A 19,370-nucleotide genomic window follows, 5' to 3' on the forward strand; every position below is an offset into this window, starting at 1 on the left:
TCCTCAAACTCCCTTCTTTAGTGTAGTTTTTCTGAGATCTCTGAGCCAGATTGAATCCGAGATTGGGGCACTTCAGTCACTAATTCAAGCGCCTTTAAAGCCCGCACTATCCAGAGAGCTAGAGAACCATGTTTGGGCAGCACGATATTGTATACTGTCGATACAATCTACTATCCCATGGAAAATTGGGTCAAGAGCTGCCTGTGTTCCACAGATAATTCCGTGCTGATAAAGCCCTGTTCCTGTGACAAATTCATTGCTAAATAATGTTTCTTAAGCGTTCAGAGGAAAAGTGAACAGATAACAATAGCTGTGTTATGTGCGTATTGTCGCTAACCAATAACGATTGTCGAACCTCGAGTTGTGTTTCCAAAGCACAGAGATTTATTCGCAAATAATAGAATATATATATATGCTCAAGCGAAGTAATAGTAAATACAGCCGTTACTTATCGCAGGCGCTCTGAATCCAGTGCAGTCATTCAATCCTGAAGTCTGGGGACAAGATGTCTACACTCTGGATCACAAGCTGCTGCTTATATACACAATCAAATACAATGTAGATGGTATAGCTTGCATCTATTGGTCCGGGTCTCAGGAATGTCCAAGGGGTCGTCAATCATTGGCTGGTTCATCCTAAGGAATCCAAAGGAGGGGGTCATCTCTGCAGGGGGTATGCTCTGCTCTTCCCGCCAGGATTCCTTACTTAGTCTTAAGTAGTTCATAATTCCCTATCATCCATAACTTGCGTATGCACTCTGCGATTCCCTCGCAGAGTGAACCAAACAGTAGGATATGTAACAAGGTTCATTATGATACCACTCATGATGTTATTCCTTTAACCGGTTCCGTGTATTTCACTAATATGCATGTAACTCTGATATAACATATAAATACTACTATATTTCGACATAACTGATTGTGTTGCAACTACCATTAATGTGTACTATTTTATAAGTATGCGTGTTTGTGCGAATGTATGGTAAAAGACCAATTACTGTTGCTGCCACGTGTAGTGGATGCGTACGCCCTTTCACGCCGTAGCGTGCCCTTGTACGCCGTAGCGTACCGTACGCATCTTTTCAAACAAAGACAACCAAGTTTGCTAGACTTGAATTGAAATGACTTTATCCTATTTGTTGACTTCGACAGCTGTAAAGTTAGCAACGCAAAGATCCAGTTGGTCTACTTTGTGCTGTGATAGTGGGCGTTTTATAACTGCTGAAATGCAGTGTGATGTGCAAAACAAAAACTATAAGATGCAATTGTGTGTATCATGTATAGTTCTAAAATTCAAGTGTTAATTGATAAAAAATTAACAAAATGCAAAGTGAATGAACAGAAGAGAAATCTGAATCAAATCAATATTTGGTGTGACCACCCTTCAATGCAGCATCAATTCTTCTAGGTACACTTGCACACAGCTTTTGAAGGAACTCGGCAGGGAGGTTGTTCCAAACATCTTGGAGAACAAAGCACAGATCTTCTGTGGATGTAGGATTGCTCAAATCATTTGGAGCCAATCCAATGCCTCCCTGATTGCATTGCATGATGGATAAGTACCTGCCTCAGCATAGAGGACACCATTAGTCCTGACCAAATCCCCAACTCCATTTGCTGAAATGCAGCCTCAAACTTTCAAGGAACCTCCTATTTATTCTGCAGGAGGACAAGGACCCCAAACATACAGCCAATGTCAATAAGAACTATCTTCATCGTAAAGAAGAACAAGGAGTCCTGGAAGTGATGATATGGCCCCCACAGAGCCCTGATCTCAACATCATCGAGTCTGTCTGGGATTACATGAAGAGACAGAAGGGTTTGAGCAAGCCTACATCCACAGAAGATCTGTGATTAGTTCTCCCAAGATGTTTGGAACAGCCTCCCTGCTGAGTTCCTTCTGTGTGCAAGTGTACCTAGAAGAAGTGATTCTGTTTTGAAGGCAAAGGGTGGTCACACCAAATATTCTATGCTATAATACCTATGCTCCCGGCAGGCAACCGTTTTGTTGCCAGAAGTAATATTGATAGAGTGCAGACTCTCTCTTCACTAGTAAATAGTGGAATCGCTTGACATGTCTCACAAGTGATCCTATTGAATTGATAGGCTGCCTCCACTTTGTTTAGAGTGCATAGATCACAGCCAATCAGATGTTCGCTCCCTTTAATCTAACTCGCATTAGGCAGATTAAATATAACATCTAACTGCCTGCTATGGGCTACAGCAACCTGACATTACATAAAGTGTTTATGTTCTGCAGGTACTTATGTTCTGTTTGTGTTAATATCTGCTGTATCTGGGTGACCTGTTTATCCTGCCATTTGAAACGCGTTAACTCAGGAATGAGGTGCAGCAAGGCTCCACTCCTTCATTATATAACGATTGCTTAAACCTTTAGTCTGTGTGTACACTGATCACTATAGTCATATGTCACAGACTTAAAGGAGATGCACCACAATCTATACCAAGTACTTATTTTCTAGATAAATTTTATTCTCAAAAGATTGATGTTTAAACTCTACATACAGTCATTTGACAAGTAACGCGCAGCCACTTTTATATTTTGCATACGAGGACGTAATTAACAATCATCTAGTCCTCGCAAGTCCTACAATCTGGTACATTCAACCTAAAAAAAAAGCCAATGTGAAGAAGCCAGATAGGGATGGAGAACCTACATGGAAAAACCATTGACCGTGCAAGCTGGGACATTCAGGTCTATGTTCACACCATGCCCAGGAGAAAAGACATCTGCAATGATCTCGGAAGCAATTGTTGCTGCTCATCAGATTGGAAAGGGTTGTAAGACAATTTCCAAATAGTTCAAAGACCATCAGTCTACAGTGAAAATAAAAAATATAGAGAAAGGGAGAACATCAAAGACAGTTGACAATTGGCCCAGGACTGGGTGTCAACAAATTTACCTAAAAAACATCATTAGACAGGGATCTACGTGCTTCGGTGAACACGGTAAATGTTGAATTTCATGACATTACCATCAGAAGAATACTGAATGGGTATGACTTTCATTGAAGGATAACCAGGAGAAAGCCGCTATGCAGTAATGCTTAGGTTTGAAAGGTTTTATCTGTATCAAATGCTAGACTTCTAGAACGGTGTCCTCTGGAGAGACGTGACAAAGTGGATTGTGTGGTCTGCACAACGCTATGTTTATTTCATAAATACCAAACACAGAATATTGGCAGATGAAGCTCATACCAAACAACAAGCCCCATGGTAAAAGGGTGATTATATGGGGTTGTTTTGCGACCACAGCATCTAGATGTATTGCAGTTCTTGAGTCCCCCCCCCCCCGAGTTAGTACAGCATTAAAGTTATTACGGTAATTTTAACCTGGCTCTGAGCTGCGAGCAAAAAACCGGAGTTGAAACTACCGTAATAACAGTAATTAAGTACATTACCGTAATAATGGTAATAAAACGCAGGACGCGTTACTTTTAACCGTAACACGGCCAATTGAATTCCCTAAGATTTTCAAATATATATGCATCCTAATAAACAATCACTTATAAACTGGACAATCAAATGAATGGATGGTGACCTGGCAATTAGATAAAAAAAAATAGATTTTTAGAGCTTTTAGCTTTTTATGAAGTTGGAAAAATTGACATTTGTCGTTTAAAGAAATTAGGTATTTTTAATAACCTCATATAGAAAAAATTTCTCACAAGGTGGAGTGACTATCATGGGAAAGGCCAGTTACCCAAGAATCGTAATCTAGCACCACAAGTATATAAAGTGCTTTAGGGCTCGTTCACATGTATCCACATTTCTCTTTGCACTCGTTAATAAACCTTTGGAAAGCCCATTAAAAATAAGTCGGAGAAGAGTCAATGGTGCCTTTCGCTCCATTAAACTCTAAAATGTCAGCACTACATTTAAAATTTTAGAATGCGACACATCTTTCCCATGTAATAAAACACATTACCAGTGCAAAAGATCGTATTGTTAAAGCACAACGAATGGAAAAATGTTTAAAATGCATCGCTAAAAAAATTCATGTAAAACGCGTTAGTCTTCCTGCGTTTTACCCGTTTTGTCAGCGAATGTATGTGACTGAGCCCTTGGAATCATTTATATTTTCCCACAAATATGAATGATAAAAATCGGTAAAGGTTGTGAGATAATGGTTTGAGAGTGCACTATTGTGCTTGGCTGGCGTAGGTGGTGATGTGTGTGGGTGCGTAGACAAGGGTCCTCCACCTAGTATAGCTAGAAATAAGTAATACTTATCTATATGTAGCCATGGAGCGCAGTCGAGATTTAGTTGCCGTTGGTGTAGTGTCTTGGCTGTTGTCCGTAGTGGATCGGAGTGGTGGTGGAGCATTGTGCGTTGAACAGGTTGGTTCCTTGTGTGCCCGGCTAAGGGTAAGTTGGGTGGAGTTGTGAATACAGAAACCGTGTGGTTCAGACAGGCAAAGTAGGTGATAGATAATGGGTTGACGCAAATAGACAGGGAAAGTTGGCTGATAGGGTGCAATAGCATTTAACTAACTGTAACCGTCCGTCACATGTTTTCATAAGAGGGAGGCTAATTTTCTCATAATACTTATCTGTATGTAGCATATCCCTGATATCGATGGTTCTTAGCAACACTCCTGCAACTCATTAGCGCTATTTCAAAAGCCCTGATTGGCTGCCAGACACAGGCTCCCAGCTCTCAGTATGTCATGTGATGGCAGAAGGGGGAAAAGGAGGATGTCATAGTGCAGACAGAGCTCAGAGGGGTGTTCCAAAGCCTCTCTGCTCATGTAGCATGTGACTGGATGCCATGGTAGACCAGATTCATCTATCATTATAGCTCTACCACCTACCTCGGCTGTCTGAACCATACAGTTTCTGTACTCCCAACTCTATCCAACTTACCCCAAGCCTGGCACACAAGGAACGAACCAGTTCAACGGACCACGCTCCAACTACCGCCTCCATCCCCTACGGACCACAGCCAAGACAATACCCCTATGAAAGTTCACTCCGGGCTGCGTTCCACGACTACGTACAGATAATTATTATGAGAAAATTAGCCTCCCTCTTATGAAAACATGTGACCGAACAAGGTTACAGTTAGCTAAATGCTAATTCAGACCTTTTAAAGTGAGGAAAAGTATTTTTGTTACCAATTGGGCCAATCTCAAAATGATATTTTCTAGGCTGCATGTTAAATATTACTCCGAATGTACCAGATGTTCATGTGATTACACACTGTATTTGTGTTCCAGCTTATATCTTTGTGCTGTGTTCTTATACACACACAATGTTCTTTAAACCTCCGGAGCGATCTGATAGTTACTTATTCTGCACAGTTCTGTTACTCCCCTGTACTAAATGTTACCCAGGGCTCTGTTTCAGTTTTCAATCTATATCCTTGCGTGAGACTAATCTTTGTATCCCACGGTGTACTATTTCATTGTCTTTCATAAATAAAATGCCTACTCCCAAACATTCTATGCAACGTCGTGAAATCAATCTTCACTGTGAGACTTTTGTAATGCTAAATCTATGTAAATATTTGTTATTTCCCAGGACATTGCAATATGTATGCAGATTAACATAAACAGTAACGACGGGTTATTGTACAGTGCTGTAGAATAGGTTGCATGTATAAAAAAGGAAGAATAACTTTTACTGTATATGGTAATCAAAATAAGTGGTGGTATTATCTTTTAACGTTTAGCATATCCCTGATATTGATGGTTTCTTAGCAACACTCCTGCAAATCATTAGCACTATTTCAAAAGCTCTGATTGGCTGCCAGGCACAGGCTCTCAGCTCTCAGTATGTCATGTGATGGCAGAGGGGGGAGAAGGAGGAGATCATAGTGCAGAGAGAGCTCAGAGGGGTGTTCCAAAGCCTCTCTGCTCATGTAGCATGTGACTGGATGCCATGGTAGACCAGATTCATCTATCATTAATAGCAGCTTGAAGGGGGGAAAAAAACCAAGTGAAATGAACAAACATTGATTTTTTTGTATGTGATTAAAATAAGAGGGGTGGGGTTGGTAATTGGAGAAGCGTTTAATGCCACGTGGATGTCCTGTTTTTAGATCCGATCTACCTAACGTACAATAGCTAAAGTGACTAAGATTGCCCAGGCCACCAGCGAGTTAAAGTACCTTGCAACAGCTTAGTGTCAAAGTCTTCCTCCCACACATAGCTGAATGCTGTCTTTGTAACGTAGCCTGGCGTACAGCAGTGCAAGAATTTCCTTGTGTACTTGCACTTTCTGTTGAATAGATTATCACCCTAGAAACTCGCAAATTTTTGTTATCATTTGCATGCCGTTGCGTTGATGTTAAATGTATCTGGAGACTGGCCAATGTTCCATAGTTACCCTTTTGTACTCTGAGAAATCAGCTGCTGTGTGCTATAAACTAATACACTCCAACAAACAAGAAAATAAACTTTTTTATTTTATATATATATAAAGAGATAAAACGCAAAACTGCTGAACATGGAACCACAGTGATTGCATTATGTGGCCACTTTATTGCCTCGGGCAAGGGCAAGATGTTCCTGTCACAACCCTTTATTCCGATTGGCTAGTGGGAAGTGAGCCATTTCTGCTGTTGCATACACTGAAGCTGATGTCTGGACACCAACACAATTGTTTTCTTTTTTGTTTTTTTTTGTTTTTTACATTGTTTTTCATTAGTTGTTCCCTTTCTGATGTCACTGCTAAAATCACATGACATCTTATTGGTTTATATAAGTTTATACCAGATAGTCGAAACATATTTATTTACCTTTCAGGTGTTTTTAAAAAACATTTTGCACGGAACTTTCGTTATATCTTGTTTTGCTTTACGGTTTATTTTGTTTCCTCTACATGACATTTTGGTTAAATAAATGTTTTAGTCCCGATGGCAAAGTTTTTCCAGATTTTTATCATTTGTAAACATTTTAAACCGACTTCCTCTGGGCCTCTGGAAATATTTTCCAGGAAAGTATGAGGTAATATAACATAGTTAGTCTGCTGAAAGCTTAACGCTGTGGTAGATATTACTAAGGCTGCCGTATTGAGCAAATCTTGGTATCAATTCACATGTGCCTAAGTACTGTTTAGTGATTATAGGACTGGTTTTCTTACCTCCGTTATAGAACCATCCAATTTACTAAGAAAATATCAACTGAGTATCCCTGTGATACCGTCTGACAGCGGTCAAAATACTCCTGTAGTATTCTTTGGTCCGTCTGCGCATGCGCATGCGTAATTTGGCTTTCACCAGTTTACACGTTCGTAGTGGAACTGACAGTTTTCTACGGCGTTTGCCATCCGTAACCCTTTGATAAATAGGGAAAAGCCTCTTCTGTAAACTAGTGTTTTATTAAGAAAAATAACATACCCTTTATTGTAATATTAGCATATATGAAGCCATCTTGCCGCTTTGTATCTTTAAACGGTTGCGGATCTTCTGCATGACTTTAAGTTTCTTATTATTTAAAAGAGGGGGGACACATAGTGTCCTTTAAAAAACCTATACCACAAACTTATAACTGGGCCTTGTAGGGAAATGGTTTGAAACAAAGACTGTCAACATTCATAATCATCTTGTTTAGAAAGGGTGCAAGCAAACTTTCAGAGCTTAAATTGATAGACAACAGAGAGCAATAGCTTGCATTCCGCTACACTAAAAGCTGTATAGAATGTGTACTTCTGAATGTTACAGGGTGTCCACACTTCCTTGACTTTGCGATGCAGGAATGTTGAAAAGTGCGATGCAGTATTTCCCTCTAACCATTCATTTAAATTCCAAATGAACTTTCGTTTGACCAAAATATGCAAACTTTACTTAAAAATGACAGCAATCAAAGACAACATTCAGTATCATGGTTACGGGGAAGTTTTAGAGATGTATTCAGTATTACCAACTGTTGTAGACAATATTTTTTAGAACAATTTGCTAAATATTTACACATTATTTTATTCCAAGCTTACTTATACTTATTCTATGTAGAAATATTAAGAGGAGGGGGGGCTCAGTGATTGTGTATAACCCAATTCAGTTTATTGGTGTTTTACCTCTTTGTGGTGAATAGCAAGGAAGTGAAATTATGTGAGATTTTTACTGACCTCAATTTTGTTTTTGTTGCTTACTGGTGCATTAAAATGTTCAGCATATTTTTTTCTCACTCATTGTACTGTCAATAAATTAACTGTTGGTTGGTTTATGGTACATTAGTTGCTTAGTGCTTTCAAAACTTCTTTATAATGAAGTTTTGAAGGCTCAGTTCAGTATATAACAATACAAGGAATGAAGTATTGCATTGCTAGGGGCCTGGTAGTAATCAAACCCCCTTGCCACCCCTATGGGATTGAGGAACTTGGTAATTGCTCACAGTAACAATTCTTCTGAAAGAACAAAGTCCTGGCCTCGGTCTCCCGTTCCCCCGTGATGTCACCTTGTGCCACAGACCTGGCCTCGATCTCCCGTTCCCCTGTGATGTCACCTTGTACCACAGACCTGGCCGGGTCTCCTGTTCCTCTGTGATGTCACCTTGTACCACAGACCCGGCCTCGGTCTCCCGTTCCCCCGTGATGTCACCTTGTACCACAGACCCGGCCTCAGTCTCTTGTTCCTCTGTGATGTCACCTTTTACCACAGACCTGGCCTCGGTCTCCTGTTGCCCCGTGATGTCACCTTTTACCACAGACCTGGCCTCGGTCTCCTGTTGCCCTGTGATGTCACCTTGTACCACAGACCTGGCCTCGGTCTCCCGTTCCCCTGTGATGTCAGCTTGTACCACAGACCCGGCCTCGGTCTCCTGTTTCTCTGTAAGGTCACCTTGTACCAAAGACCCGGCCGCAGTCTCCTGTTCCCCCGTGATGTCACCTTTTGCCACAAACCTTCTCTCGGTCTCCCGTTCCCCCGTGATGTCACGTTGTACCACAGACCCGGCCTCGGTCTCCCGTTCCCCTGTGATGTCATCTTGTACCACAGACCTGGCCTCGGTCTCCCGTTCCCCCGTGATGTCACCTTGTACCACAGACCCGGCCTCAGTCTCTTGTTCCTCTGTGATGTCACCTTTTACCACAGACCTGGCCTCGGTCTCCTGTTGCCCCGTGATGTCACCTTTTACCACAGACCTGGCCTCGGTCTCCTGTTGCCCTGTGATGTCACCTTGTACCACAGACCTGGCCTCGGTCTCCCGTTCCCCTGTGATGTCAGCTTGTACCACAGACCCGGCCTCAGTCTCCTGTACCCCCGTGATGTCACTTTGTACCACAGACCTGGCCTCGGTCTCCTGTTCCTCTGTGATGTCACCTTGTACCACAGACCCGGCCTCAGTCTCTTGTTCCTCTGTGATGTCACCTTGTACCACAGACCCGGCCTCAGTCTCTTGTTCCTCTGTGATGTCACCTTTTACCACAGACCTGGCCTCGGTCTCTTGTTGCCCTGTGATGTCACCTTGTACCACAGACCTGGCCTCGGTATCCTGTTGCCCTGTGATGTCACCTTTTACCACAGACCCGGCCTCGGTCTCCTGTTTCTCTGTAAGGTCACCTTGTACCAAAGACCCGGCCGCAGTCTCCTGTTCCCCCGTGATGTCACCTTTTGCCACAAACCTTCTCTCGGTCTCCCGTTCCCCCGTGATGTCACGTTGTACCACAGACCTGGCTTCGGTCTCCCTTTTCCCCGTGATGTCACCTTGTCCTTTCCTGGGACACGTATTCCTGCCAGCTCATTCACAGCTTCCTTGTTCATTTATTACAGTCCTGTGGGAGGAAGCAGACCTAGATTAAACCTGTGCGATGAGTTATGTTATTATGTATGTACTAGTGGGAGGATTTTTTTTTTTTTTTTTCCTTTCATTTTTTTATTATTACTTTGTAGGTGTCTCCAAAGTTTTCCTAATTCAGTAATTGAGCAGCACTGGTCAGCTGGTACGTTCCAAGTGATAGACAACAGGTTTGGAATATGACCTTTGTTTCATATATAGGGTGTGGTACATGGCCGTACAGAGGTTAGCATTGCTGCTTCACAGTACTGTAGGATTCTATCACGGGGTGTTATCTGAAAACAAAAGAAAATATAGTCGGCATTCTAAAACAAACAATATATAATTCGATATGTGTATACATAAGTAGGGGATTTTGGACACAACATCGCTATATTGAAATACGCTCAACTGCCAACATCAAGGCAACTACTGTGAGTCCCTAGCCCTGTATCAACTGAGGTGTCACAATTAAAACTCTGCGTTTTTAAAGCATGCAGCACCTAAGAAGGGAAGTTCTGTCTCCCAAAAAAACTTCGTTGAATCATGGGTTTGGAAGGATACATTTCTATGTTAAGGACACTACAAAATTCCTCCAGAATTAATTATTATTATTATAATTATTACCATTTATTTATATAGCGCCACTAATTCCACAGTGCTGTACAGAGAACTCACTCACATCAGTTCCTGCCCCATTGGGGCTTACAGTCTAAATTCCCTAACACACACACATACCCACACACACACACACACACACACACACACACACAGATAGACACACACAGACTAGGGTCATTTTGTTAGCAGCCAATTAACCTACTAGTATGTTTTTGAAGTGTGGGAGGAAACCGAAGCACCCGGAGGAAACCCACGCAAACACGGGGAGAACATAAAACTCCACACAGATAAGGCCATGGTCAGGAATTGAACTCATGACCCCAGTGCTGTAAGGCAGAAGTGATAATCACTTAGCCATCGTGCTAGGCAACCTGTGACTCTCCAGATGTTATCGAAGCCCTTTTAGTTAGGCTGGAGTGTTTCTTTAACATGCTACGTAAATGGAAAGTTTTGTACCTTTGTTGAATTAAGGAAGCTGATGGAATTTTGGTACTTTTTGGCTTCAGCTACTAATCAGTGATTAGAGGGCTAAGGACTAGTTATCTTTTTCACGGATTGGACGAGATGTGTGAGACCACAACGAAAAACTTTAGAAATTTCCTTGTATTTTCACGTGATCAAATTCATTTTCCTTTTCCAGTTTGGAAATACCCTTTCTCATTCATATAATTGTCCATAAAAGACTTACGTTAACTATCATTGTACTGTTTATATAATCACAAGATCACCAGAACCTTTGCAGGTAGCCAGACCTACATACAGCAGCAAAATGTGTCCTGTACAGAAATATTCCCTATTTAATTTTTCATCAATTGATAACATTGTAAAGCAAGTACATAATCCTGTAGGGTTGAAGATTGACCGGTAAATTGTGGCCAGGACAGATTCCGATGTATCCTCTAAATCAAATAGTAAATCATTAGGTGGTAATACAATCGAAAGCTTTCATAGCATATCCTTTGCGCACCAAAAAATCCCTGGATAGATAGATGACACGGACAATCTTGTGAATAAAAATCCCCAGAACACCCAGGGGAGAAATCCCTTGCGTTACATCACTTTACTTAGAAGCCAGGTAATGCCCCTTTGCCGTAGACCAGTTCTCCGTATCTCCTTAGTTTCCATAAGGTTGAATGCTCAGTATCTAAGTAAACAGGGGCCTGATTCATTAAGGATCTTAACTTGCGAAACCTCTTATTTCAGTCTCCTGGACAAAACCATGTTACAATGCAAGGGGTGCAAATTAGTATTCTGTTTTGCACATAAGTTAAATACTGACTGTTTTTTCATGTAGCACACAAATACTTGATAGCTTATTTGTACACTGAAATTTAAAGTTGATATTTGTGTGCTACATGAAAAAACAGTCAGTATTTAACTTATGTGCAAAACAGAAAGCTAATTTGCACCCCTTGCATTGTAACATGGTTTTGTCCAGGAGACTGAAATAAGAAGTTTCGCAAGTTAAGATCCTTAATGAATCAGGCATCAGGTCTTTAAATCCCACTGTGCATTTGCAAAGTATATGCCAGGAAAGCGAAACTTTCGTTTCTGGAAATGTTATTTCTTTTGAATCCCCCTACACAAATATTTGACCGTATATGGATATATTTTAAGGGGGAATTATTTTGATCAGTCTGCTAGAGAGTCTCCCCCCTTCCTTTCTGAGCAAGGATTTGACATCTATCTCCAGAAACCACTTAAAAGTCTCTTAATTTAGAATGTCATTTCTGCCTGATGACATAATTGTTTTCAGCCATGGAGAATCCAACCACAGCGAAGAAGCATTCTGTCCTTTTGGATTGATATTTCACATATGCATGCCAATAGAGGTCTAGTTACACGGAGCTGGCACGTTCGCTCTTTCTGTGGGTATGGCAATCCCTTGGACTTTTCCACAATTTAATAATACAAAATAGAGTATTTAATATATATACTACAATGGAACTATGCCTGCAGTGACCACATTTGTATAGAATGTGTAAAGGACGTTTCAAAAACAACGCACTTCTATTGCAAGGTTAGAAGGTGGTTCCTGCCTTTCTATCTTAATACAAATGTAAATTTTCCAATGCTGGTGGATTATTTGTCTTTGCAATGCTATGCACATATAATATATGGTTAGCATCATTACACTATTGGCTTCTAATTCAGGATTGACTTGTCTGGGTAAGATACTGAGGAAGGGAGTTGACTCTCATTCATTAAACTTGTTTTTTTTCCAGTTTTCTTTAGGTTTTCTCAAGCTTAACCATTCTATAGCAGGGGCAAATGCAGGATTTGTAGATAGGGCTTCCACACCGCGCCACCAGTGGACGTGACCAGCATGCATGGGGGCGTGACTATAATATTAGACAGTGCTTGGCTGTTCTCCAACTCTTCCTATCCCCATAATATACATGGGCAATGCTGCGTGTACTACTGTTAGGTGCACACAGCTCTCCCTTTTCAAGCAGAGCCATGTGGAGCAGGGGCAAGGTCCAGCCACCTCAATTATACAGTACTCCAGGCTTGGGGGAGGGGGGGTTTCTAGGCACTAGGAAACCCCCCTCGGTTTGCCTATGGATAGCCCAGTGGTTCCAAACTGTGCGCTGCGACGAGATCTCACAGGGGTGCCGCGGCCAGGGCAGGTGGTAAGAAAGGCGGGGGTGGGGGGGTCTACTTGGTAATTATTTTGGCTTAGGGGTGCCTTGAAAAAGTTATGGAGACCCTAAGGGTGACTCGAGCTGAGAACATTTGGGATCCACTGCCCTAGCCAGTGGTCGAAGTGGGCTAGTGGTGCTATGCTGAACCAAGACTTCTCCTCCTGCTTTGGTTGTAAAACTGTAACATTCCATTCACTTACATTTTTAATACCTCCACTTCTAAATGTCCACTTTGACCACTGTCTCTCGCTTGTGCAACAAGTGATATATCTGCAATAAGTCACATTTTTCAAGGCTTCCCTTGCAAATTCTATATTCAAGTGAAATCCATTGTTTTACTAATTGATATCTGTGACCTCTGTATGGCTAAAGCTCAGCTCTCCCAAAATTATTTAGTTGGTGTGAAAATATAGGTTTTATATGGCAGTGTAGGTGCCTGTGGCCAATGACCTCCGTCAACATGTGTGATGTTATTGGTCAACCCTTAACTTGGGAGTATTGCCAGTTCTATTGCATTCCAATCAGATCTGAACAACTTGGTCCTAAACTTTTGTGGCCAATTTGCACACAAATCCGATTGGACAGCAATGATCCAATACGATTGCACCTTTGTTGACTGATATTTCTACACAAGGATATACTTGGTATGCTAACTATAATTCACACAAGTGTGTTCACTGACCACAGATATTGTTATTAACACATCTGTTTCCCAATATCCTTTGCTGGGTCCTCAGGGATGTGTCAGGTTTCACAAATGGCCAATACATTCTCCTTCACTCCTAACTTTGCTGAGAGTCAGTCATGGTCCTAATACGCTGACACATCTTTGTAGATCTTTCATACGTACAACTATAAATACACTGACGTTTCGTGTTCCAGTTGTTGATGCAGAGTGTCTGTGGGAACTATTGATAGTTTGGCTCATGTTACTCTGGGCGCCAGTAATTCTCCTATTTTTCTCTCCATAAGGTTTCCAGTTAGCTCATAGGATTGTGTTACAGCTGTGATCCAACAGCAGAGAACTTTTATCCCTCCAGCCCATGTCATTGTGATTGAAATAACCTCTCTTGCGTCCCTGTGGTCAATATTCGGGCCAGAGCATTGCGAGTTTAGAACAGCAACATACTTCTTCGTCTTCTTCATAGGGATTCCATTCTTCAGAGGATCTACCGTGCTCGCTTTGCAGGGATGAACAGTACAGATATTTCCCTTTTTCAGCTATTTATTTATTGGTGCAGTGAATTAAGCAAAGCTGAGCAATGAACATTTTCAGTGTGAAACATGACAAGAGAAACAATTAATACACTCACTAAACAATATAGCTGATGATTCTTCTTTGTCGGAAAGTGTGTGTGCCTAGTTCTTCCAGGAGCCTCGGGGGCGGAGTCAGCGCCCGTGAGGAGCGTGGCTGATTTTGTCTTTCTATGACAAACCATATAGCGGGTTATTTATGTTGTTTGTAATGGCGGAAAAATGGTATTCTTCCCATGCATGCAATGGACCAGGCCTCAGACCCTTTCCCATCTCTCTTGTAGCAACTCAGGGGGCTATATTTACTAAACTGTGGGTTTTAAAAAGGTGGAGATGTTGCCTATAGCAACAAATTAGATTATAACTATCTTTTAATACATTCTACAAACTGATCTCCACTTTTTCAAACCAGCAGTTTAGTAAATATACCCCAGGGTGTCAAGGATAACATCAATTAGTAAGTTATATAGGAACGAGATCATACCTCTATGTATAGGAGTCTTCAAACAGATATTCTCAAATGTTCTACTGAAGGTAGAGACAAGAAAATGAGTCTTATATGGACAACTTCTGTTCGATATCTTGCAAAGATGCCCAGTTTCTTAGGCCCACGAGGTCATTGACAACTCCAATGTTTGAGGTCATGAGGTCATGTTCCAAATTGAAACAATAGGTGAAACTTTGGAGCTTGGATTGGAGCATAGAGGAGTCTCACATGTTTAGGGAAAATTTAAGAGATGAGAGGGAATTCAGTTGGAGCGTTCTCTTGGACTTGTATAATCCCCATGAGGGTGCAAGAAAAATAATTTCACAAAGTTAGTTTCGATGTCTAGCCATGCAATAGTGTTGTAAGGAGCAAAAGTAGCAACTCTTTGGCTCGTTGCTAGACTAGGTAGTAAAACCTTAGGTCAGGAAATCCTCTCTTACCTTTCGGTTCCTTGGCTTTTTAAGTATGGAAAGAGAAGTTCTTGGGGTCTTATCATTCCATACAAATTTGAGAATGGCTAACTGAAGCCCCTTAAAGACTTGGAGCTAGATTTACTAAGCTGCGGGTTTGAAAAAGTGGGGATGTTGCCTATAGCAACCAATCAGATTCTATCTTTCATTTATTTAGTACCTTCTACAAAATGACAGCTAGAATCTGATTGGCTGCTATAGGCAACATCCCCACTTTTTCAAACCCGCAGCTTAGTAAATCTAGCCCTTGGGGTCTTAATGGAGAAGGACTTAGTTAATCTTAATAGCTATAGCTCTACCCAGACAGCATATAATCATTTTTTTTCCAGGAGAGCAAATTTGGCTTGATTTTTGTTATTAGGCGAGGGAAGTTCTCCTGGTACAAATGCTCAAATGAGAAGGTAACTAATTCACCAGGGTACTTTATTCTCTGTTTCTGTCCCTTTAAACTATGGTTAGATTTGACCTGCTTCAACTTGCGATAGAAAATGTAGACGCTTGGCCTCAGATTTAGAGAGATTAATTTTGTATCCTGAAATGTTCACCTTAATAGCAAATATTTCTGATGAGATCATCTCCGCGTGATTCGTGAATTCACTTGAAGGCATACCGTTACACAACATGAAGGTCATCCATCATTTTATCTAATTTAGCATGTATGAACATTTTTAAAATAAGCATTTGCTACTTTTTTTGTTCCCCCATCCCCACCTTGCAATATTTATTGAGAACTCTTGACAGCTTTTCTGTACACTGTTCATCATTTGTTTAACACAACACAATACTGTAGTTAAAAAAGTAGAGGTATTGTGGATTGGCGTACAATTAGATGATCTCTAGATTTATTGTTTTGGAGCAGAAAACTTAACAAATAGTATATATATATTTTATAAAACATGCTTGAATCACCACATCTGGAAAGTTGGGAATCATCATCATCATCATTTATTTATATAGCACCACTAATTCCGCAGCGCTGTACAGAGAACTCACTCACATCTAATCCTATCTATAACTCTCAAAGTTTACAGGTCAAAGGGTTCTATCAATAATGAACATTGACTGAGGCGATGTTAAAAGAACATGTATCGCATACATAGCTGAGGCAGCAATTTTGTGTATTGAACCTGTTATAATGAGCATGCAGCCAATCAGTTCACTAGGACCAAGTGACATCACCGAGAAAGCAGCCTAACAATCCACTAGGGACCAGTGATGTCACTGAGAATGCAGCCAATCAGTTCACTAGGACCAAGTGACATCACCGAGAAAGCAGCCTATCAATCCACTAGGGACCAGTGATGTCACTGAGAATGCAGCCAATCAGTTCACTAGGAACAAGTGACATCACCGAGAATGCAGCCTATCAATCAACTAAGGACCAGTGATCTCACTGAGAAGGCAGCCTATCCACTCACTAGGGGCCATGTTTGTAATGCCATTGGCCTACCCTTTAACAGTGGGGTACGTAGCCAGTTTCTGATTGTATTCCAATCATAACTGGTACTAAATTTATGTGACAAATTTGCCTACAAATCCAATTGGATTGCATTAATCCAATACGATTGATCATGCATGAACAAGCAACCAAACAAGTCACTAGGGACCAGTGACATCACCGAGAATGTAGCCTTTCAAGTCACTAGTCGCATCATCATTATCACAGGTAACTAATAAAATAACAGCATTCTCAAAACACATGCTCTTTACTGTTGTAATTTCTATATAAAGAGCTAGTAATGGTAATGTCACATTCTATTACAAATGCGTCCTTATTATAAATTGTACTGCAAACATTGGGGACATTAGTAGTCACCTTAAAGAGCTGTGACTCCTTCACGGCCAAGGTACTTTCCACTTATATGGCTTTGCAACTCGACAGTGTCTTCTAGTATCCTTATAACTTCACACAATGTGATACTTTACCCCATTTACGATATATAATATTTAATATATATATATATATATATATATTAATGAGTTAGGAGTAAATCCACCTAGAAGTTGCAATTTTGCACCTTGGTAACACTATGTTGCTCTGCAATGGGGAGGGGGGGTTTAAATGCAGACAGATTTAGAGTTGAGACGGAGCACAGTGGCTTAGTGGTTAGCACTGCTGCCTCAGAGCACTGGGGTCACGAGTTCGATTCCCAACCATGGCCTTATCTGTGTGGAGTTTGTATGTTCTCCCCGTGTTTGCGTGGGTTTCCTCCAGGTGCTCCGGTTTCCTACCACACTCCAAAAACATACTGGTAGGTTAATTGGCTGCTATTAAATTGCCCTTAGCCTCTCTTGGTCTGTGTGTGTATGTTAGGGGATTTAAATTGTAAGCTCCAATGGGGCAGGGACTGATGTGAGTGAGTTTTTTGTACAGCGCTGCGGCATTAGTGGCGCTATATAAACAAATGATGAAGATGATGATGCTCTAGTCCAACTCTACATCCCAGTATAGAAATAAAACTGATCAGCATGTGTGTGCTACATGCAAAAGTAGCCAGTATTGCAGCATTGAACAACAAAGGTCAGTGAATCCACGGTTTTGCTTATAACTAACATCTACATTTAGTAAACACTTCTCACAAGATGTCTTGTGATATTTTTCATCTCGATATATAATCCCCCCTTTGGTCCAGACCCAAACGTTCATGAGGAGCTGACCAGGGACGTCCTCCACCCTTAAAATTCTCATACTCCCCTGTTACTTTTCTAGCTAAGACCTAAAGCTCTACTCATAACTCACTCACCGTTAAGTCTTTTCAAGAGCTGCTCCCTCGTTCTGGTATTCAGCACAACGTTCCATTGCACTCCGTCAAATCTTTAACCTTTGAAGACGCCCTTACGAGAAAATGACTTCCAAGAACCTTGGACAGTTGATGGGCCAAATTAACTCTTAAGAAATATACAGAGACCAACTTAACTGCAACGTGTGGAATGTTTGCCCACACAAAATTGATGATGGTCACTTGCGATCGTCTTCATGGGTGAAGATGCATCTGCTTGACCACAGACACACTCCTCAGATGATTAATGTCCAACTTGCGAACATGTACAACAGCCTTTTATTTTTAATTTTTGCTACCACATGCTCGGCAAATCCTAATCTATAACCAAGCTACTACTAAAGTCTCAAAAAGCGTCCATGAGTCATTCGCTAATCTCTAATTACAAGCGTTTCGCTAGGTCTGGATTATCTTCCACTACTTACACCTGCTGCTGACCACCTGCAAATAAAAATCTTTTTACAGCCTTATCCGCCCCAGGCTCAATCTGTACGTATTTGCTTGATTATGCCCTCTTACTGTACATTGCCTATGTAATAGCACCTCTTCCCTTCCCCGTCAGTCGATCGTGAGTGCCAAAAAAGAATAGCAGTAGTTATGTATATTCCCTTTCTGAGCATGCGCAACATGAAGAAAGGCAAGGTACGCTATTATTATTATTATTATTAATTTTTATTTATAAGGCACCACAAGGCGTCCGTAGCGCCGTACAGAGACAAACAAATTACAATACAATGGGAGACAGCACAGTACAGTAAACAGTAAGCACAGCAACTCAGTAAGCTCAATGCACAGCTAGAGAGGGCGGGGAAGGGGGAGGGAGGATCCGCAAATGACGGGGCCCAAGAAGGAGGGCGCAGAAGACAGGGAGACCCCCAGTGGGGAGGAGGAAGCAAGAGTGGACGTGGGGTGGAGGACCCTCGAGGAGGAGGGCTAAGTAGCTGGAGAGCAGAGTTAGAAGTGGTGGAAACAGGAGGAGAGATGGCCCTGCTCAGAGGAGCGTACAATCTAAGGAGAGGGGTGGACAGACAGAGAGACGCAGGGGAGAGAGGGAGAGTAGGGGGACGGAGGCAGAAGATAAGGTAGGAAGTTAAGTGGGAGACAGAAAGGCTTTAAGAAAAAGGTGGGTTTTTAGGGCCCGTTTGAAACTGGACAGATTAGGGGAAGTTCTGATGGAGGGAGGGAGCTTGTTCCAGTGGAGGGGGGCAGCGCGGGCGAAGTCTTGGATACGCGCATGGGAGAAGGCTATAAGGGGGGAAGAGAGGCGACGGTCAGAGGCAGAACGGAGAGGGCGGGATGGAGCATGAATAGAGAGGAGGGTGGAGATGTAGGGCGCAGTGGAGTTGGCGAGGGCCTTGTAGGTGAGTGTGAGGAGCT

General features: G+C 41.7%; 1 protein-coding gene across 1 annotated transcript; it reads right to left on the reverse strand.

Annotated features, from left to right (window-relative positions):
• Positions 1-6,405: 6,405 nt before the first annotated feature.
• Positions 6,406-15,239, reverse strand: LOC142108355 (uncharacterized). The gene is made up of 3 exons (XM_075191983.1): positions 15,184-15,239; positions 8,673-9,692; positions 6,406-8,481 (listed from the first exon to the last, which is right to left on the reverse strand). The coding sequence occupies exons 1-3, from the start codon at positions 15,237-15,239 to the stop codon at positions 8,325-8,327; spliced, it is 1,233 nt and encodes a 410-aa protein (XP_075048084.1). The 3' UTR covers positions 6,406-8,324.
• Between the last annotated feature and the right edge of the window lie 4,131 nt (positions 15,240-19,370).

This window comes from Mixophyes fleayi, chromosome 12, assembly GCF_038048845.1.
Source record: "Mixophyes fleayi isolate aMixFle1 chromosome 12, aMixFle1.hap1, whole genome shotgun sequence".
NCBI classification, from domain to species: domain Eukaryota; kingdom Metazoa; phylum Chordata; class Amphibia; order Anura; family Limnodynastidae; genus Mixophyes; species Mixophyes fleayi.